Raw genomic sequence first — 22,042 nt, forward strand, 5'->3', positions numbered from 1 at the left:
AGCGAGCGAGCCCAGGGCCGCTCCGGCAGCGCAGAGCCTCCCTTCCCGCCGACCCCCGCCACGGCCTCCGCCACCGCGTCCGCTCCGCCCGGCCCCGCGCGCCGGCCAATCGGCAGTTACCAGCTGGTTCATCCCGCCCGACGCAGCGGGGATGCAGCCAATCGGCGGCTGCCACACTGCGGCCCCCGAGCCGGCCTAGGGGGTTGGGACCTCGGCAGCAGGTCCGCCCGGGCCAGACGCGCGAGCGCAGGCAGCGGCTGCAGGTTGCGGCTTCTCCCTTCTCAGTAGCCCCCCGGCCCGGGTCCCGACCCTCCGACCGCCCCCTCGCCGCGTCTCGCCGCCATGCGCTTCAGCCGCCTAACGCTGCTCCCGGGCGTGGCGCTGCTGCTCGCCTCGGCCCGCCTCGCCGCCGCCTCCGACGTGCTGGAACTCACGGACGAAAACTTCGAGAGTCGCGTCTCCGACACGGGCTCCGCGGGCCTCATGCTAGTCGAGTTCTTCGCCCCCTGGTGAGGCCACTCTCCTGCGGGATCGGGGGGCCGGAGGACCGGCGGGGCGCCGGGGGGCGGTTGGGCCTACGCAGCGCGGGCGCCCTCCACTCCCCCGGCGGGCCTGGCTGCGGCCGCCTCCTGGCCCGTCGGTGGCAGCCCCGAGGCGCTCCGCCCGGAGTCGGGGTGGGGGCAGGGGCAGATCCGGGAAGGAGAAAGCCCAGGTTCCCGCTCAGGGCCACGTCCTTACCTCCGTGTGCTTGCTGCACTTCCTATGGGGAGGACTTGCCCATCCCCTCCCCCTCCGATCGGTATCTTTCAGTATCTAGGTGAGTCAGTGTAGACGTCCCCTTGTCTGTAGATCGGGCAGGCATCCTAGAGCCTTCGGGAGGAGGCGGAGTACGGGTCCTGGGTCCCAAGGTATTTCTTCTCGTCCCCCACCTCAGAACCATCGGTTCCTAACCAAGGTCACTCAGTGGCTGCAGAACGATCGTAAGTGCTTACTTGAGTGAGACAGGCCATTATTTTGTCCATGGCATGGCATACAATGTTTTACATTAAGCTGCAGAGGCCTCCATTAAAAAGAGAGTAAATGAACGAGAATAATTTCACTAGGATCTATCATCATGGTCAGCTTTAGATAATTACAGAAATTAAGACTCAAATGAGAAAGTAACCACTGTTGGAGAGTTATACCACTTGAGGGGCGGCTTAACCTAACAAAAGCGTAGACTCTTTAGAGTGAGGGCGACCAAATAAGAACTTGCATGGGAAGGGAGAGCAAATAGCATTTCTGGTTTTTCACTTAGAGTGGTGGGTTGGGTAATTTACAAATTATTACCACAGCAAACTAATATAACACAGAAATAGTTCAATAGGTGTGTGGTGTTTTTTTGTTTTGTTTTTTTGCCCTTCTGGCACAATGGCCCTTAATTCAGAACTATTCAAAAGTACCAGTAAAACAATTACACTGTAACTTATCTTTGCTTCTGACCCAGTGGGAACGATACATTCCAAGCTTATCTGCCTGACTTAGATGGGTCACACTCAAAAGTCCTGTAGTGAAGACGGCCTGAATCAGGATATACTAGAGACAGGAAGCAAATTGTGTTTCAGCGTGGGATATTTTGTGTCGGGGCATTCTGTGGCTAACAGTCAGTACTGATAACACATAGATGACATTTATACATCCCTAGAATTCATGTTCTCTCTTAGAAACAATTTATCATAGTTACGTAATCATGCTGTTAACTTTGAGGGGGTGTCAGTTGGGTCCGGCTCCTTTGACTGGAGGGGCCATACATTTGGAGAATTGTGGGCTGTTACACAATGAGGTTAAAGCAGTTTTTAGTTAAGGCTTTGGGATATGGCTCAGTGCTTGCCATGTTCAATTGCCATTATGGAAAATACTTACATAAATATTTAATATTGAAGCTTTTCCTCCCCCTCCGAGACAGGGTTTCTCTCTGTAGTTCTGGCTCTCACTCTGTAGCCCAGGCTGGGCTTTTCTTTTTCTTAAACCATTTCCTCTGTATCGTCCAGGCTGACCTCGAACTCAAGATCCTCGAACTCAAAATCTTCTTGCTCTAGCCTCCTTTTTTTTTTTTTCTTTTGAGATGGGGTTTCCTGTAGCCTGGCTGGGCTTCAGATCCTCTTGCCCCTATCCTAAAAACGCCACCACACCTGGCTTCAGGCTCATCTTTCTCCTAAAAAGTGCTGCACCTGCTTTCCTCAAGACTACATATCCCATCATGCACAGGCCATCAAGAGTTGGGTGGATTTCTGCTGTGGTGTCTGCTTTCAGTAGGCTTAGAAGATAAAGTCATCTCCCACATTGCCAGCAGGGTCATCTTTTCAACATTGAGGTTTCACTACAGCCTTGCCCCCGCCAAAAAAAAAAAAAAAGTAACTCTTAATCCTCCTCCAGACTGGGGTTTCTATAGGGAAAGAACAGCCAGCTTTTTATCGGAGGCTAAAATAGTTGCACCTGACACAGTGCAGCATGAAGTGATTACTGAGTAAATGTGTGTTGGAGTTGTCTGCTGCTAAGCACCCTCTCCGAGAGTAGGTGAATTCTCCGGTGTTTTTTTTTTTTTTTTTTTTTTCTTCCGAGACAGGTTTCTCTGTGTAGCTTTGCGCCTTTTCCTGGAACTCACTTGGTAGTCCAGGCTGGCCTTGAACTCACAGAGATCCTCCTGGCTCTGCCTCCCGAGTGCTGGGGTTAAAGGCGTGCGCCACCACCGCCCGACTGAATTCTCCATTTTAATATTGGCGGGGGCAGGTAAAAGAGTCAGTGGGTTCTGGGACAGACCTTGATTTCCCTTAAAGTGCACCGGATTTCCAGTCCTGGCTAGTTGCCGTCTTTTTCATCCGAGGAATAAGAACCCACCTTGTCCATTTGTTTGCCTTGTGGACGGTGCTGCCGTAGAGAGCAGTTGCTTTGTCTCAGCCTGTAGTACGCTGATTTCCTCCCAGACTCACTGTGTCGCGGGTCCTTTTCTATCACTGGGACAAAACACCACGACCAAGGCAGTTTGTTACAGGAAGGGTTTATTGGGAGGGGGGTTTGCGATGGAGGACTGGAGTCGGTGACCATCAGCGGGGGTTGTCGCGGAGAGCTCTGCTCACAGACGGGGACGGCCTGGAGGCGGTGAGGGCTAAACGGGAATAGTGTGGGGTGTTGAAGCCTTAACGCTGGACCCCTCTCCCCTTCGGTGACACACCTCCCAGTCCTTCCCAAAAACGGTGTGCCAAAGCAGAGAGAGACCAAGAGTTCAGGCATTTGCCTGTGGGGTTTTTATGTGTAGTAATGGAGGATATCAAGTACACTGGAACTGGGCTTACACGTGGCTGTGAGTCACCTTGTGGGTGCTGGGAACAGAACTCAGTTCCTCTGCAAGAACAGCAAGTACTCTTAACTGCTGAGCCATCTCTCCAACTGTTTCTTAAAAAATTTTTACTAATAGACTGTTGTGGGATCAAAGAGAGTGGTGGTGTTGGGCATGGGTGGCAGTTAGTGGGTGCTGTCACCTGCTGACCTGTCGCCGTGCTGCAGTGCTGCTCCACCCCAGTCCTGGACACTGAGCTCCAGGCCTTCCCCATGGTTAGGAAACGTTCTGCAGCTGAGCTCCTTCCCCAGCTTGGAGTCATCCTTCTCCCCCACCCTTCTCTTCCTCTCCCCATCTCCTCTCCCTCTCTCTTCCCTTCCCTCCTCCAGGTAGGGGAAGAGAGTTTATAAGCTTAGTTTGGTCTTGAACTTGCTGTATGGCTGATGGCCTCGAGCTCAGTAGCTTTCCTGCCTCAGCTTCAAAGGTGCTGGAATTACAGGCGTGTGCCTTTGTGCTGGGCTTCTTGGGGATTCTCAACATTGGCCCTGCATACTTTTTTATTTTAATGTGTTCTATCTCTCTTTGGAGACAGGATCTCACTATGTAGACCAGGCTGGCTTCAAACTCAGATCCACCTGCCATCGCACCTGGCCTTCTCTGGGTATTTTTAGATATATTTGTAAAATGGACAGTTTTTTTTCTTTTTTCTTTTTTAGGATAGTTGAGGTAAAGATGTTAACTTTTGCTCTAATGGTGTGTTACTACAATAGAAAGTCAACAGCAAGAGATAGGCAAGCTGCTAGATGCCTGTTAGCTCAGTTTTTCCGAAGCTGAGGTGTGAGCATTGTAAGTTTGAAACTGCCTGGGCTACAGACAAAGACCCTGTCCCCAAAGAGCAGATGAGATGGACTCTCTCCTCTGCTGCTGTGTGACTACAGACGACTGCTGCCTCTCCTTTCTCGTGCTGTATGTGTTACTGGCTGGAGTCATAAGCTGCAGACTTCTTGTACAGTAACTCCGCTGTTCACCTTGAGTACCTACTCTTTCCTCTCTGAAGCCACATCGTATCCTTTAAAATTCATTCTTTTAAACCCTTGGAAACGGGGTGTGGTGCTACATGCATGTAATCCCAACACTTGTAAGAGAGAAAAAGGTAGAAAGATTGCTGTACATCCTAGGACCGCCTGGTCTGCGTAGCAAGTTCCAGGCCAGCCAGGGCTACCTAAGTGAGATCATGTCTTCAGACAGACAGACAGACAGACAGACAGACAGACAATCACCATGAATCAGCATCAAGTGCCTTTTCTTTCTTCTTCCAATGTAACTGAACAGAACCAGCTGGATGGCTACATAGAATGAAGTACAGAAGATGTTGATTCAGTCATAGGCACACTAAGCTGAAGGAGGAGTATCATGGCCTATTTAAGGCTGTGTTGGTTGGGCTGTATGGTTTCAGGATAGCCTGGAGCTACAAAGTGAGACCCTGTCTTTTTTTTTTTTTTTTTTTTTTTTGTTTTTCGAGACAGGGTTTCTCTGCGTAGCTTTGCGCCTTTCCTGGAGCTCACTTGGTAGCCCAGGCTGGCCTCGAACTCACAGAGATCCGCCTGGCTCTGCCTCCCGAGTGCTGGGATTAAAGGCGTGCGCCACCACCGCCCGGCATGAGACCCTGTCTTAAAAAACACACACACACAAAAAAAACCAAGGCCAGAAGGTGATACACGCCTTTAATTCCAGCCCTGGGGAAGCAGAGGCAGGTAGGTCTGCGAGTTCGAGGCCAGCCTGGTCTATGGAGTGAGTTCTAAGACAGCCAAGGCTACATGGAGAAGCCTTGTCTTGAAGAACTTTAAAAAACAACAGCAGCAGACATCCAACCTGAGCTTCAGCAAAGCACTATTAAGGAGGTAGCAGGCCTGAGTTTACAGTTCTCACTTGACCATGAGAACTGATCAAAACATAAGCTGGTATACTTTCCCCAGAGGGTTACCTGAAACACCTGCTCTTCTATTCAGGAAGGCCTAACGGTCCCACAGGTGTGCTTACCATGCATTTAGGGGTGTGGTACATTCTTGTCACGGCTGGCACCAGCTGTACATTATCTCTTCAAAAGCCCAGTGGGTTGCAGCGGGATCACTTTGAGAAGGTCGAAGAGTTCTGTAACCTCCCTACAGACAGCAAAAATAGAAAACAGGAGGAAAGAAGCCAGGCAAGGTGGCACATGTCTATTATCACCAGAATTTGGGAAATGGTGAATACCTTTAATCCCAGTACTTGAAAGGCAGAGCCAGACGGATCTTCTGAGTTGGAGGCCAGCCTGGTCTACAGAGTGAGATCCAGGACAGGTACCAAAACTACACAGAGAAACCCTGTCTTGAAAAAACAAAAAAATCAGAGGTCTGGGTTCCAGCTTGATGTTGAATAATTGGTATAGCGTGCCTACAATCAGTATAAGGAAGGTCACAACCTAGGGATTGTGTAACAATACCCTGTCTTCAAAAAAAAAAAAAAAAAAAAAAACCAAAACAGTAGTATAGTAGTATGATTTGAGATTCTTCCTAGATAGAAACATCAGTAAGTTTGTATTAAACTAAGAATCTGACCTTTTTTTTTTTTTTTTTTTTGTAAATAGGTGTGGACATTGCAAGAGACTTGCCCCTGAGTATGAAGCTGCAGCAACTAGATTAAAAGGAATAGTGCCATTAGCAAAGGTGAGCATCCATGGAGTCACCAGAAAGGAATATGAAATACTCTTTATTGCATGTGTGTGTAAGCATGTGCACATCTACCCATGTGAGTCCTTGGGCAGCAAGCCCCTTTACATGCTGGGCCTTTTCACTGGCCCAAGTGAATTTTGGGTGGCTGAGTGGTTAAGAGCATTTGGCCTCTCTTACAAAGGACATGGGTTTATTTCCCAGTTCTCTTACAACCATTTGTACCTCCAGTCCCAGGGGATATGATGCCCTCTTCTGAACCTGGTACATACACATGCACACAGAGCACTCATAAACAAAATAAAACACTAAAGGGGGGGGGATCTTGTCATGGAACTGTAATGTGGCCCATTGAGTGTCACAGTTGATCCTTTAGACCTGTTCATTGCCAGGAGTCATTGGTCTGATTCCAGGCCTCCCCCTGGCTTCTGCTTCACCACTGATAATGGACTCTCACTGGGGCTCCTTTTGGCTCCTGTTGTTGTCCTGTGTTGTGGAGGTCCTGCTGTTTGGATCTGTAGGTTTGTCCCGTCACATGCTCCAGCCTTCATAGACAAGATGGATGTTGGAGTGGGCCAACTCTAGCCCTGGTTCTGGGCCTGGGTGGTAGCTGGATTGGTCAGCCCGCCAGCTTTCTTTCATGGTCACTACCTGGGCAAGCTCTCCAGCACTGCCCTAGCTGGATCACCCAGTGCAGCCTGCAGCAAGGAGCCAGGCCAGTTCTCCTGTTCTCAGGTCCTCAGATCCAGCTTACCCACATTCACACCACAGATTCTTTTTTTGTTGGTTTGTTTGGTTTTATTTTTGGTTTTTCTTTTAAATTTTGTTTTGTTTTCAGGGGAGGTTGCAAGGGCAGAGGGCGAATGCAAGGGGACAGGGAGATGAGGGGGATCAGAACACACATGTGAAATCCACAGAGAATCAATAAAAGTTAAAAGAATTTTTAAAATAAGAACATGGTAAATAAGAACTAAGGGCAGACAAAGACAAAGGTATAGCTGTAAGCGTGAGAGGGAATAGTGAATTCTCTAATCTACCCTGATGATAGTCAGTAATGGGATCAGAAAAAAAGACATGGGATATTGCTGAGTATGTGGCCAAGTGGTAAATTTAAGGTTGGTATTTGTTTTCATGGTTTTATCAGCTAGTTGTAGTGGTGACCTGTGATGTCAGCATTTGCTAGGTACAGACAGGATTAGAAGTTTAAGACTAGCCTGAGCTACCTGAGACCTTGTCTCCAACAAACAGGCAAAAGTAGTAATGATTAATAAATTGGGACATTCTGTAGTATTCTGAAGGAATAAGCTCACTGTGTTCCAGTTTAAAGGTCATGTCTCTACTAACCAGATTAGTAGTTTGTATATTGGAAGGTTTGTTTTTTGAGAATGGGTTTCTCTGTGTTGCCCTGGCTGTCCTGTAGACCAAGTTGGCCTTGAACTCAACAGAGATCCTTCTGCCTCTGCCTCCTGGGATTAAAGGCATGTACCACCACCACCACCTGGCTATATATTAGAAGTTTTTAAAACTATATTGAATCCTGATGTTAAGCAACTTGCCATAGCAAAAAATGTCATATTGTAATTTTTATTTCTTGTGACCAGGGGCATGAAGCTACTTAGAAGACTATAAAGTTGTATATTAATTTTCTGAACCTCATTTTACCCATCTTAGGACATAAGGATCAACCTCAGAATCTTGTAAAGGTTAATCTGTTTTCTGTGGTTTTAAACTAATTGTTTCTTTTATGTAACAAGTATTGATGGATTTACAATAGACAGATTATTTGCACTTGGGAGGCAGAGGCAGGCAGATCTCTGTGAGTTCAAGGCCAGCCTGGGCTACAGAGTGGGTTCCAGGAAAGGCGCTAAAGCTACACAGAAACCCTGTCTGGCGGGGGTGGGGGTGGGGGGGATATGATATTATACCCTATGCTAGAAAAGGTGGGCTTACTAAGCACATGCCTTCGGTAATGATTGTTACCAAAGTAAATCACTGTTGGGACTGAGAATGTAGCTCAGTAGTAGAGCATTGGGTTTCATCTGTGTAAAAAGGAAGGGGGGCATTATTGAAATGATTTAAATGGATATTAACTTTAGAATTTTTATGTGAGGCCAAGGAATCTAAATTTTGAAGCATCTCTTAGGCAGTTCTGATCTAGTTAGATAGCACTAATGTACCTTTAAGGTCTAATGACCTGTGGTAAGTATGCCAAGAAGTGTTGATCCTCTATGGGTATAGCTAGTTGTAATGTTTTGGGACTAAGATCTTGCAGCAGATACGTAGATAACAAAATGACTCTTGTTCTGTCTACTCTTAGGTGGATTGCACTGCCAACACAAACACCTGTAATAAGTATGGAGTCAGCGGCTACCCAACCCTTAAAATATTTAGAGATGGGGAAGAAGCAGGTGCTTATGATGGGCCTAGGACTGCCGGTAAGGATCGGATTGCACAAACCCAGGCTAGGCTTCAAGTTCTTGTTTGTGTTTTCAAGACAGGGTTTCACTATATAGCTCTGGCTGTCCTGGAACTCACTGTATAGACCAGAATAGCTTTGAATTTGCAGAGATCAGCCTGTCTCTGCCTCCCGAGTCCTAGGATTAAAGTCGTGTACCACTTACACGTGGCTTAAGTTTAAATTTCTAATCCTCGTGCCTCAGTTTTACAAGTAATGGCATTATAGGCATGTGCCATCTTCCTGCCTTGGATTATATTCTGGAAGTTGAATTAATGTTTTAAGATTTCATTGAGTTGTCAGGTGATGGTATCACACGCCTTTAATCCCAGCACTCGAGAGGCAGGTGAATTCAAGGCCAGCCTGGTCTACAAAGCAAATTCCAGGACAGGCTCCAAAGCTACACAGAGAAACCCTGTCTTCAAAAAACCAAAAGAAAAAAGATTTCAGCATACTTACCAGTCATAAAAATAGCTCATTTTAGAGCAATTTTTGTTAGATAATGAAAAGCTTCTCTGTCTAAATGACTTGATTATGAAGATAAATATAAGAAATATTTGAACTTCAAATATAAGTTCAACTAAGCTTTTTGTTTAATAATTGCTATCACTTTTATCTGCTCTGTCAGTCTCTAGAGATACAGATGTTGGTCCTTTTCTGATGTTTGTGTTCTAGTTGATGGAAGGTGAAGGCAGTCATCACATTCATGTGGGCTGTAGACCGTGGTAGAATGTTCGACTGTTAGTGTGCAAGAATTGGCTTCAGTCCCCAGCATAACCAAGAAAACTATCTTGTGCTCATTAATTACAATGACTACTACTATTTAAAAGGTGGGGGGGAGGCTGGGGAAGGTAGCTCAGTGAGAATCACTTGGTTGTCATGATTGAGATAGCCTTGGGTTGGATCAGCAGCATACATACATATATTGACGAGGATTTAAAGACATGGGAATACTGTATACATGGGTATACTGTTGATGGAAATGAAAAGTAATAGAGCTACTGTGGAAGATGTGTTGATTCCTCCAGAAATTCAAAGCAGAGCTTACCACTGAGTGTAGTGATACACACCTTTAATCCCAGTGCACAGGAGGCAGAAGCAGGCAGATTTCTCGAGCTTTAGGCCAGCCTGGTCATTGTTGTGAGAAGACTGTCTCAGGAAAAAAACAAAACAAAAACAAAATAATAAAAGTTCAGGTCATCCTCAGCTACATAGTGAGTTTAGGGACAACCTTAGCTACATAGGACCCTGTCTCAAAAACAAAACAAAAAAAAGCTGCTAGTAACCATACAATCTAAAAATTATGGGCATATGGGCAGGGATGGTTTTGTTGAGGGCCTCACAAGAACTGCACCACTGAGCCACTATATGAATGGAAAATTCATTTATTTACAGAATAGATGTTCCTGAACTTTTTATGAGATAGGCATTATAAAGTCCCTGTCTATTTGGAGTTTAATTGGTAGTCAAAAAAGAGGCTAAAAAAAAAAAAAAAAAACCAATAGATAAGCCAGGCGGTGGTGGTTCACACCTTTAATCTCAGGACTTGGGAGGCAGAAGCAGGTGGATCTCTGTGAGTTTGAGGCCAGCCTGATCTACAGAAGTTCCAGGATAGCCAGGGATACACAGAGAAACCCTGTCTTGAAACACACACCCCCAACCCCCAAAAAAAGGAAGAAGAAAGAAAAATGGTAAATCTCTTAACAAGTATAAATTCCTATATTCTTTGACTGGATTTCTAGAAATTTACCCTACAGATATATTATGCAAATTCACCTGCAGATAAGGTTGTTTATCATGGAATCTTTTGCTTTCTCAAAAGATTAGAAATAAATGTCAGTTGTCATGGGTTAAATAAATCACAGTATGTAAATTAAAAGAATACTCTGCAGCTATAGCAGACAATTGAAGGGCTGTCAGGATGGCTCAGTGTGCACCTCCTGCCAACCATAACCATCCCCAGAAGCCACATGGTAGAGGGAAAGAACCAGGTTCTACAAGGTTCCCTCTGACGTCACACAGGTGCCATCATATGTAAAGATTCCTTTTTTAAATTGGACGGTAGAGGTAGCACAGCTCATTATGAGTTCGGCATGAGTTATTTTCTATATACTGTGTTAGCTAATCAGAACTACTTGAGACTGGCATAGTGATACATCCTTGTAATCCTAGCACTTGGAAGGGTTGGGAGGAGGAGGAGGCAGGAGGTCAAAGCAGCCTCTGCTCCACAACTGAGGCTGAGGGGCCTGTCTAAAAGCAAAGAGCTGGGTGTGGTTTTACCGTAGCGAAAGGCAGGCAGACATCTGTGAGTTTAGGATACCTTCCCACCCCACTCTGCTCCCCCAAAAAGACAAAACAATATATTGCCATCTTGGAGATAAAAGAATGTAATTTCCTGTGTTTGTGTTTTAGAGGGATATACCAATTGCTTCTTGGCCTTTTGGGCTAAAATCATGTAGAAGGATACACAAACTAAAGCTGAACTTTTGTATGTGGAAAAGAAATTTAGGTTTAGGGACAGGAGTGGGAAGAAAACTTCATTGAAAACATGCATTGTTTTGTCCTTTTGAATTTTGAATCATCCTGATCCTTCTCAACAATGATGTGTCCATGTGATTGTTGTCTTCTAAGATGGAATTGTCAGCCACTTGAAGAAGCAAGCAGGACCAGCTTCCGTTCCTCTCCGGTCTGAGGAAGAATTTAAGAAGTTCATTAGTGATAAAGATGCTTCAGTGGTGGGTAAGTAGCAGGTGTTTGGTTATGCTACAAAACTGATTGGATTTTTAAAAAACTCCGTGTTTGGGAAAACGACAGAGTTAAAGCAGCTTAGGGCAAGCCTGAAGCAGTGAAAAGGTAATGACAAAGCTGAGTCAGAAACTAACAGGGAAGGAGACCGGGGTCCTGTGTGGGTTTGTTTTCTTAGAGGTGTAAAGGTTTAAATTCAGGTAGGAGACCAGAATAGGAGTGTGGCTGGTTTACCTCCCACCCCCACCCCCTCCACAGTGCTGGAAAGTTAACTTGCCTCCTCACCCCTGCCTAGCAAGTGCTCTGCCATGGGCGGTATATTCCTAGCTCTGTCCCTTCTGTAACTCAGAGAGCTAAGTCTTTAGCAGGATAGTTAAACTGAAAATAAGGTTTAAGGCAAGGGGATATAGTCAATATCCATCTCTATTTTCAATTTTTATAGGTATCTTTGTGATTATCGATCAAGTTTCTGTTGCTATATGTAGCTGGAGACCTTCTCTCCGGGTCCCGCCAAGCCCCCACAGCCCACTTATAAAATAAACATACAGACGCTTATATTATTTAAATGCTCGGCCATTAGCTCAGGCCTACCATTGTCTAGCTCTTACTCTTATACTCAGCCCATTTCTGTTCATCTATATGTTGCCACGTGTTCCGTGGCTTTACCTGCTGCCTCTACATGATGTTCCCTGGACGGCAGGCTGGCGTCTCTTCCTCTCCACCTTCCTGTTCTCTCAATTCTCCTCTCTGCTAGCCTCACTATATTTCCTGCCTGGCTACTGGCCAATCAGTGTTTTATTTATCAATCAATCATCCACAGCAGCTATAAATACCTGAGGCTGGGTCATGCAAAGGAGAGCGATTTGTCTTATAGTTGAGGATGTTAAAAAAAGACAATGGCACAAAAATTTTTGAATTCTGATGTAGGTCTCTCTTCTTGGCTGCATGTCATGGAAGAAATGCATGCAGCAAGGAGAGATTTTCGTGTGGGCAGAATTCTGCCAGAGAGAAAGGAGGTGTCAGGCTTACCAACACACACACCCAACTGAAAGAAATGTTGTGGGTGTGTATGGTGTATATGCGTACCACACTGAAGTTAAAATCTTGGCCCTGGCGGACATGGTAGCACTCAGGAGTCAGAGGCTGGGGAATCTCCGAGTTTGAGGCCAACTTGGCCTACAGAGTGAGTTCCAGGACAGCCAGGGCTGTTACACAGAGAAGCTGGCTTGAGAAAAACCTTGGTCTCAAATGTGCTAGACAATTGTTCTACCGCTGAATTATACACTTTAGCTCCTTATTTTATTTTTAGATGTGGTACATAACACATTTGATTAAAAACTAAATTTAGTGGGGTATGGTGGCATACGGCTTTAATCCCAGCTTCCAGGAGGTGGAGACAGGCAGATCTCTTGTTCTAGGCCAACCAGAGGTAAACAGTGAAAACAGACCTTGCCCCCCCCCCCAAAAAAAAAAACAAAACACACACACACACCAACCACTTAAATTTAAGCGTGTAACTGGTGTTTACATTTGTTAATCTCCTAAACAATAAAATAAAACTCAGTTTCTGTAGTAGCAGATATTTTACCATTTAAATTTGACTTACCTGGATTTAGTTAATTCTAATTTACACAGAATGTGTGCTAGAAAATGGCTTGGTGGTTAAGAGGACTTGCTGCTTGTTTAGAGTTCTGTTCCCAGCACACACACACACACTAGGTGGCTAACAGATGCCTGTAACCAGCTTCAGGGTACTGATGTCCATCTGGCCTCCTGGAGTTCCTGCACCAGACCGGTCACTCACTCACACCAATAGAAATAACTTTCCTTTTTCCCTCAATAATTACCCATAAGGAAGGAGCCTTTTTACTGGTCTGTTTCATGTGTTTGAGTACTTTGCTGCCATGTTTGCGCATGCACCACATGTGCCTACATCCCAAAGACATCAGAAGGAGTTACATTCTCTGGACTAGAGTTACAGATGGTTGTTGAGCCATCATATAGGTGCTGGGAACTGAACCCAGGTCCTGTGGAAGAACGGCTGGTGCTTTTAACCACTGAGCTGACATCCTGGCCCCCATTGTTTTAATCTAATACCTGAAGTAGTTCTTAAGAAGTGAGGAAGTTTGCCCAGATCTGTTCTGGAGAAGGCGAAGGAAGACTTCAGTTCTACCAAATCCTCTCCCTTCCTTTTTCTAGAGGGTGGAGGAAGAAGTCTTAGTGTAAGTGTTGTGTCAGATGTCTGAAGCAGCCTGGTCTTAACCTGAAGTACCTTTGTTTAACTGTAATAGACTGAAGGCTTTGAAACCTAGAGGAATAATGTAATTCCTTGTGTTTGACATTTCTTGTGCAGGTTTTTTCAGGGATTTATTCAGTGATGGGCACTCCGAGTTCCTAAAAGCGGCCAGCAACTTGAGAGATAACTACCGATTTGCACACACCAACCTTGAGTCTCTGGTGAAGGAGTACGATGATAACGGAGAGTAAGTGACTGAGTTGCATGCCCTTATTTATCTCTTACTGTGAGCTTGGTGTGACTTAGTTTGTGTTTGTTTCCAGAAATGTTCATGAGCCCTTCCGGGCATTAAGTAAGCTCAGTCTAGAAGCCTGTTGCCTGTGAAGGGCATCGATAGAAGGAGACGGTATATAAGCAAATATATATAGAGAAATGGAAGTGCTGTATTGCACATCTGCTATAGAAATTTATAAAAGGGAGGAGGTTTTTCCCTTTTCATGGGCTGGGGAATATTAGAAAAAGCTATAGGTCCAGGCTGTGGTGGCCCACGCCTTTAATCTCAGCACCCGGGAGGCAGAGGACAGCCAGAGCTACATACAGAAACCCTGGTTTGAAAAGCCAAAGAAAAGAAAAGGCTGTATAGGTTTGAGAGATGGTTCATGGTTAAAAGCTGGTACTCTTCTTGCAGAGGATCAGAGTTTAGTTCTAAGCACCATCTCAGGCAGTTTATAACTACCTGTAACTAGTTCAGGGTTCTGACAGATGTTCTGGCTTCTGTGGGAACCCACATGGACATGTCACAAGAAAAGGCTTCATAGAAGGAGGTGGTTCACCTTCCCCCACCCCCGCCCCCAGCAGGGTTTCTCTTTGTAGACGAGGCTGGCCTCGAACTCACAGATTCCCCTGCCTCTGCCTCCTGAGTTCTGGGATTAAAGATGTGTACCACCACTGCTCGCTGACCTTTTCTTGAGAAAGAATCTTGCTGTGTAGATGAAGCTGGATTTGAACTTGCAGCAGTCTTGTCTGGACCATTCCCAGTGAGGAGGTGATTCTTGGTAGATGAGGTTTCCCTGGTAGAATATGCCAGTTGGGTTGAGAATTATTCTAGATAAGAGCTCAGGAGAGAGCTCATCAGTACAATGCTTGCCACGCACCCACATAAAATCCTGAGCATGTTGGTGTACACCTGTTTTGTTTTGTTTTTCGAAACAGAGTTTCTCTGTGTAGCTTTGGAGGCTGTCCTAGATATCGCTCTGTAGGCCAGGCTGGCCTCTAACTCACAGAGATCCGCCTGACTCTGCCTCCCAAGGGCTGGGATTAAAGGTGTGTGCCGCCGCCGCCGCCGCCGCCGCCGCCGCCGCCGCCGCCGCCGCCGCCGCCGCCGCCACCCAGCCTGTTTTGTTTTTAATTTGGTTTTTTGAGCCAGGGTTTCTCTGTGTAGTCCTGACTGTCCTGGAGTTCTCTCTGTAGACCAGGCAGGCCACAAACTCACAGAGATCCACCTGTCTCTGTTTTCTGATTGCTGGGATTAAGGGTGTCTGAGCTTTAAATGAAATATGAGAGACAATTCTGCTATCTGATGCTAAGACACTTTTTTTTTAAAGGGGGATCACTTTATTTCGTCCTTTACATCTTACTAACAAGTTTGAAGACAAAACTGTGGCATATACTGAACAAAAAATGACCAGTGGCAAGATTAAAAAGTTCATCCAGGAAAGCATGTGAGTACCTCTTTCCTTGTTGTTAGTGCTTTGATAATTCCATATTATGGCTAGAAAATGACAAAGCTAATGGATTATTTCATTTCAGTTTTGGCATCTGTCCTCATATGACAGAAGACAATAAAGATTTGATACAGGGCAAGGACTTACTTACAGCCTACTATGATGTGGACTATGAAAAGAACGCTAAAGGTTCCAACTATTGGAGAAACAGGTAATGGAAACCATGGTTTCCCTTTGTGGAGACATGTTTACCTGTTATTTGAACAGTTCTAATTACCTTGTTACCCTGGGATGTAAGATTAGATGAGAATGGAAAGGTGATGTGGCTTATTTGGTACAGTGGTTGCCCTAGGTTTGGTTCTCAGCACCGTGTGCATGCATGTGTACCTGTGCCTGTTACATGTGTATAGACCAAAAGACACCTTGCCTACTGTTACGTTCTCCTGCCATGTGAGTCCTGGGAATCAGACTCAGGTATCAGGCTGAGCCATCTCACCGCCCTGGCACCACACTTCAAAAAGAAAACAGCAGCACAGGACTGGGTGTGGTGGTACAGGGCTGGAGTCCAAGCATTTAGGAGGAAGAGATGGAGAGTCAGAAGTTTAAAGTCAGCCATGCTACACACTGACATACTGAATTTGTCCTGCGATTCTGTCCTTAAAGGAAAAGGGGGGCCTCATAGTTCCAAACACTGCATTTAAAGCCATAAGGACAACGAACAAACACTATTTACAGAATCTCTTGGACATGAGGTCTGTGTTCTTTGCCGTACTACATTGACTTCAGGCTATGTAGTGAAAGGTGTAAGCCTGATGTACAGCACACTTCAGACATTTTGCCCACTTCTTTATGAATTCTCTGGGTGCATTTTAACCTTATAAACCTTCTTTTCAAGTCAGTTTTTTTAATGCATGCAATAGATTTTACATCTAATAGTATAGGAAAATTCCTATCAGATGGGTTAGGTACCACGACCACCTAAGAGCGATCACTAAGCCACAAAATTGTAATATAATCAGTGCGTGATGTTACAGACTCAAGCTAATTCCAGGAGGCTGAATGGATCATAGAACTCTTTGCTTTTTTTGCTTCCTGCTTCTTAGTTTCAAACACTTAGCCTGGCGTGTGGTGATGTATGCCTTTAATCCTAGCACTGTGTGAGTTTGAGGCTAGCCTGCTCTACATGTCTAGGACAGCCAGGACTACATAAAGAGACCTGTCTCTTAACCTAAAAAAAAAAAAAAAAAAGCTTCACCGCGCTGTTACGGTCACGGGACAAATATTTCTCTTATTCCTCACAGGGTGATGATGGTGGCAAAGAAATTCCTTGATGCTGGACACAAACTCAACTTTGCCGTAGCTAGCCGAAAAACTTTTAGCCATGAACTGTCTGATTTTGGCTTGGAAAGCACCACTGGAGAGGTTCCTGTTGTGGCTATCAGAACTGCTAAAGGAGAGAAGTTTGTCATGCAGGAGGAGTTCTCGTAAGTTATTACTTGGCATAGGTTCAGGATTTGACTCTGAGAATCATTAAACACTGGGGATTTAGAAAGAGTGACATGGAGTTAGAGAAAAGTCTCTAGGCAAGGCCTGTGATTATCATTTTTTCTCAGCTTAGGTACTATGAAGCCTGATTTCTGCGGACTAACAAAAGAGTGTCAGCTTGGAATTCTTACATACTTGCACTTGATTAGAAGCAGTGGGTGGAGCTGGGCATGGTGGTGTGCTCCCATGCATTTGGGAGGTGGAAGCAGGAGAGAAGCATCATGAATTCCAGTGAGAGTCTATCTTCGCTTTTGCAGGCGGGATGGCAAGGCTCTGGAGCGGTTCCTGCAGGATTACTTTGATGGCAACCTGAAGAGATACCTGAAGTCTGAACCTATCCCAGAGACCAACGATGGGCCTGTCAAGGTGTGTTGCTTGAGGTCTCACCACCTATCTGCAGGGGTCTCTTCCTAAATCTTAGGTTGATAGGCCTGGACAAATACCTTATTGACATTTCTTTGTTTGTTTTTAATGCTGGGACCCAAACCCATATTAAACAAGTATTCTACCACTGAGCTACATCCCCAGCTAAGAAAACCATTATGGGTCCAAGAGTTGGCTCCGTGGGGAAAGCACTTTGCTGCAAAAGCCTGAAGACTTGTTCCCACATAACAGTGGAAAGAGAGAGGAGAATAAACTCTATAAAGTCAATATCCATGCATATATACACACAATGAGTAAAGGTTTTTGTGGGTTTTTTATTTTTATTTTATGTGCATTGGTGTTTTGTCTACATGTATATCTATAAAGGGTCTCTGATTCCTTGGAACTGGAGTTAGAGACAGTTGTGAGCTGCCAAGTCAGTGCTGGGAATTGAACCCAGGTCCTTTGGAAGAGCAGGCAATGCTTTCAACCACTGAGCCTTCTCTCTAGCCCCGTGAGTAAAGTTGTTTTTGTTTGTTTTGTTTTTTGCGTGTGCGCGCGCGCGCGCACGCGCACACACACACACACACACACACACACACACACACACACACACACACACACACACACACACACACACACACACACGCAGGGTTTCTCTCTGTAGTTTTGGTGCCTGTCCTGGATCTCACTCTGTAGACCAGGCTGGCCTCGAACTCACAGAGGTCCGCCTGGCTCTGCCTCCCGAGTGCTGGGATTTAAAATACGTGTACCACCACCGCCCGGCAAAATTTTTGAAAGAAATAAAATCACTCGGTAGCATTTGTTTTTTTATTTCCTGTGACTTACTTCCTAAACATAGTTTGACAGGGATAGATGTGAGGAAAAGCTGGCGAATGGGGAAAACAACATGATTATGAGTGTGTAAATGGTGTGATACGAGTTGAGGTGAGTTAGCTTGAGGCTTTATTTTTCAGCTTTCTTATGACTAGAGAATCTTCTGTTTTCTAGGTTGTGGTAGCAGAAAATTTTGATGACATAGTGAATAATGAAGATAAGGATGTGCTGATTGAATTTTATGCCCCTTGGTGTGGTCACTGTAAGAATCTGGAACCCAAATATAAAGAACTGGGAGAGAAAGTAAGTCTGAACTCTCTATGAATATAAAATTGAGCTGGAAGTTTATATATGTTTTAAGCATAGACTTAATTAATTCCTAAATACTGGTTATTTTTCCCCCAACTATTGTTTATACGTTTGCTCTTGACTGCCCCTTAGCCTCTAGAGAATTTCACAGATAGCCAACTTAACACAAACCAGGCTCATTCTACATCATGGTTACAAATGTCTGGGGTCATCTGAATTTTGGTGATGACTTCTAAATTCGTATAGTCCTTTATTGGGGACTGGGGGAGGGTCCGGCCCCTCGATAGTCCCCTCCCAGGGTACAGGAAGAATGTACAACCAGCTGATAATTAATCTTTGATGATAGGAAATGAATATATGCACGAAACTCCTTAGTCCATACACTTTATTCTTTTGAGCTAGTTCTCACTCTACACAGTTTCTATTCTGCTCTCGTGCCTAGCTCCTTTCTTGCCTGATTTCCGTCTGCATTTATCTGCTGTCTCTAAGTTCTATCTTAACTCCTTCATCTTAGTTCTGCCCCATCTAGGTTCTCATCCATCTAGTTCTTTCCCATATCAGCTCCTCTCCCATCTCATCCCTCTCATCTTGTTCTTCCTCATCTGGCTCTTCCTCATCTTCCATCTCGTTCCTCTAGTCCTCTCTTTTAGCCCTTCAATCTATTTCTTCCCATCTAGTGCGTTCCTCTCCAGTTCTTACCCATCTAGTTCTTCCATTCTCTTTTCCTCTCTCTCTCCTCCTCTCCGTCTCATTCTCTCAGTTCTCTTTAAGTCTCTCACGAATCCAGTTATAAACCCAAGCAATAGCAATCCTCTCGAAGAACAAGATCACCAGGCTTGAATTCTTATGGAGTCATAAAGGCGGGTAAGAATTTTCCTCAGGCAGTGACCCCCAGGCTTTCTTTTATAACCCAAAAGGAGGGTGATAAAGGAGGAGGTCAATAGAGAGCTAATGATTGGTTAGTATATCAAGAAGGGAATTTATGTGCTCAATCTACATTCCTAGAAGTGGTTAGGTAAGAAATTAGGAGTCTATTAGTAAAGCTGTAAGAAAGGGGGGTCTCACCCTAAATTGCACAATAAAGCTAACCACCTGACCTATGGGACACGTGTTGTTTTATTTGGGCTTGGATGCTTGATAGATATTTTAGATAAATACACTGTTGGAGTTCTTAGAAGCACACAAGAAAATCATTTTAGGAACTAGCTAATATCTATATATACAAAAGCTAAAATATCACCAAGACTTCTTAAACCATGGCTTTTGTGGTAGTGGCTGAATTCCATTATATTTTCCTGTGGCTTGCAGCAGTCCTTCATTTTAAAAAGCATGGTGTTTTTCTCTTGTAATGCAGTCCAAGCCAGGTAAATTTAAATGTGGCTATATGTAGTCTTAGTGTTTGTTTTGAGACAGGGTCTTGTTGTATAGTCCAAGAACAGCCTGAGCATGTGCTCAGCCTCTCACATGGAAGGACTAGGCCTGGCCTTACATATAGTCTTCTATAAGGACCAATTCATAAGAGAAACAGGAAATTAGGAGCTAAGTCTGTGTTGTTCTCCATTAAGCAAAATCTTGAAATAAAACTTATAAAGGTAAAAGGCTACCGTTGTCTAAGTCATAAATCAGTACCTGTTTCTGAAAGCTTTACCAGGCTTGCTTCAAACTCGGAGATCTGTCTGCTTTTGCCTCGCAAGTACTAGGATTATAGGCATGAGCCACTAGGCCCAGGCTTGTAGCAAGTATTTTGAATGACGTTCTGACTGTGACTTGGGCTAGCTGGGATTACAGATTAAGGTCTTGATTGTTGACTTTTTTTAAAAAATGTGTAACCTTTTTATTAACAGCTCAGCAAAGACCCAAATATTGTTATAGCCAAGATGGATGCCACAGCCAACGATGTGCCTTCTCCATATGAAGTCAAAGGGTAAGTTGATGAAAAGGAGTTTTTGTTTAGAGATGGAATTTACTTTGTTGCCTAGGCTGGCCTCAAACTCCTGAATTCAGACTAACCTAGCCTCAGCCACCTGAGTAGTTACCATAAACCATTTCCATGCTGACTGTAGTTTGGGGGAGATGAATTTCTTAGATCTCTGAAAACTCCAACATGACTCCCAGAAATCTTGTGATCTCTTGTAATTTAATTTAGAGACATAAAAAGTATAATTTAGGTACTCATGGAGAGTAATACCTGATCAGATTAGAAACCTCAAAGAAAGGGGATTCTCAGAACACTCCTGGGCAGGTAGACGATAGGATTGCTCTGAGACCTGAAATTGGTGACATTTTTTCTTTTTCCTAGTTTTCCTACCATCTACTTCTCACCAGCCAACAAGAAGCTAACTCCAAAGAAGTATGAAGTAAGTGCATTGTCCCATTTCCCCAAAACACACACACTTTTTTTAAAATGATTTATTTCTTTTTATGTGCATTGGTGTTTTACTTCTGAGGGTGTCTGATATCCTGGAACTGGAGTTACAGACAGTTGTAAGCTGCCGCGTAGGTGTAGGTGGTGGGGATTGAACCTACGTCCTCTGGAAGAGTAGCCAGTGCTCTTAATCATTAAGATCTCTCCAGCCATGATACCTAGTTGTTTGTTTTTTTTTTTTTTTTTTTTTTTTTTTTAGACACAGTTTCTTTGTGTATCCCTGGCTATCCTGGAACTCACTCTGTAGACCAGGCTGGCCTTGAACTCACAGAGATGCACCTGCTTCTGCCTCCCAAGTGCTGGGAATAAAGGCATGTGCCACCACCATCCAGCCAATACCTAGGTGTTTTGTTTTGTTTTTGTTTTTTGAGATAGGGTTTTTCTGTGTAGTTCTTGGTGCCTGTCCTGGAGCTCTCTCTGTAGACCAGGATGGCCTTGGATTCACAGAAATCCTCCTGGCTCTCCTTCCCAAGCGCTGGGATTAAAGGAGGGCGCCACTGCCGCCCGACAATACCTAGTTCTTTTATTGGCCTATTTATTTACATTTTATTTGTGGTAGTAGATATGTGTGTGAAAGTTAGAGGGCAGTTTTGGGGAGTTCTCGCCAATTACCGTTTGGGATCTGGGGGTCAAATTCCCAATAAGCCACCTGACTGGCCTTTTACTAGAGTTCTTTAAAAAGTTAAAATCACCTTCCTTTTTTCAGGGTGGCCGTGAACTAAATGATTTTATTAGCTATCTACAACGAGAAGCTACAAACCCCCCTATAATTCAAGAAGAAAAACCCAAGAAGAAGAAGAAGGCACAAGAGGACCTCTAAGCAACAGCCAAACGCACCACTTTGTAAAAGGACTCTTACACCAGAGATGGCAGAGCCATCGGAGAGGACAGAGTGGACATCCTCTGAATCCTGTTCAGCTTTCTCTAAACTGTTTCTTAGCTGCACTGTTGATGAAAACACCAGGACCAGTTTATGTTTGTGGTTTGGGGAGAAAATTATTTGTGTTGGGAAGAATGTTATGGGGGTGGGGGGAATTGAGTTGGGGGTTATTTTCTAATTTTTTTTGTACATTTGGAACAGTGACAATAAATGTGCCCCCTTTATACTGTCGTTTTTTTTCCCTTCATGGAAGAGAGAATCGGGGTCCCTACACTCTTACTATACAACTTTCAAAGTTGAAGGTCATCCTTGGCTTTGTAGCAAGTTTGAGGCTAGCATCTTGAGCTATATGAGACCTCGAAAAAAATTTTTAGGACTTGCTACGCTGATCCCTGTAGGCTCAGACTGACTGGGTCCAATTACCATCTCTAAATCTTAATTTCTCAGTCTCCTTCTGCAGCCCAGAGTGACCTTGAGCTTGTGACAGCCCTCCCTGCTC

The 22,042-nt window shown here is 44.6% G+C and overlaps 1 protein-coding gene across 1 annotated transcript; it reads left to right on the top strand.

Annotated features, from left to right (window-relative positions):
• Positions 1-69: 69 nt before the first annotated feature.
• Pdia3 (protein disulfide isomerase family A member 3) lies at positions 70-21,767 on the top strand. Its single transcript, XM_006994039.4, has 13 exons — positions 70-509; positions 5,943-6,021; positions 8,342-8,459; positions 11,111-11,218; positions 13,578-13,707; positions 15,065-15,181; positions 15,270-15,395; positions 16,486-16,668; positions 16,987-17,095; positions 18,104-18,232; positions 20,083-20,162; positions 20,538-20,595; positions 21,370-21,767. Exons 1-13 carry the CDS (start codon positions 343-345, stop codon positions 21,481-21,483), a joined length of 1,518 nt encoding a protein of 505 aa, XP_006994101.1. The 5' UTR covers positions 70-342; the 3' UTR covers positions 21,484-21,767.
• Positions 21,768-22,042: the final 275 nt, after the last annotated feature.

Source organism: Peromyscus maniculatus, chromosome 4 (genome assembly GCF_049852395.1).
Source record: "Peromyscus maniculatus bairdii isolate BWxNUB_F1_BW_parent chromosome 4, HU_Pman_BW_mat_3.1, whole genome shotgun sequence".
Lineage (NCBI taxonomy): Eukaryota > Metazoa > Chordata > Mammalia > Rodentia > Cricetidae > Peromyscus > Peromyscus maniculatus.

Excerpts from the sequence above, each read along its gene's own strand:
- Pdia3 (XM_006994039.4), top strand. The coding sequence starts at position 343 with ATGCGCTTCAGCCGCCTAACGCTGCTCCCGGGCGTGGCGCTGCTGCTC. Across the intron at positions 16,669-16,986 it reads GTCATGCAGGAGGAGTTCTC|GCGGGATGGCAAGGCTCTGG; the intron begins GTAAGTTATTAC and ends TCGCTTTTGCAG. Across the intron at positions 20,163-20,537 it reads TCTCCATATGAAGTCAAAGG|TTTTCCTACCATCTACTTCT; the intron begins GTAAGTTGATGA and ends TCTTTTTCCTAG.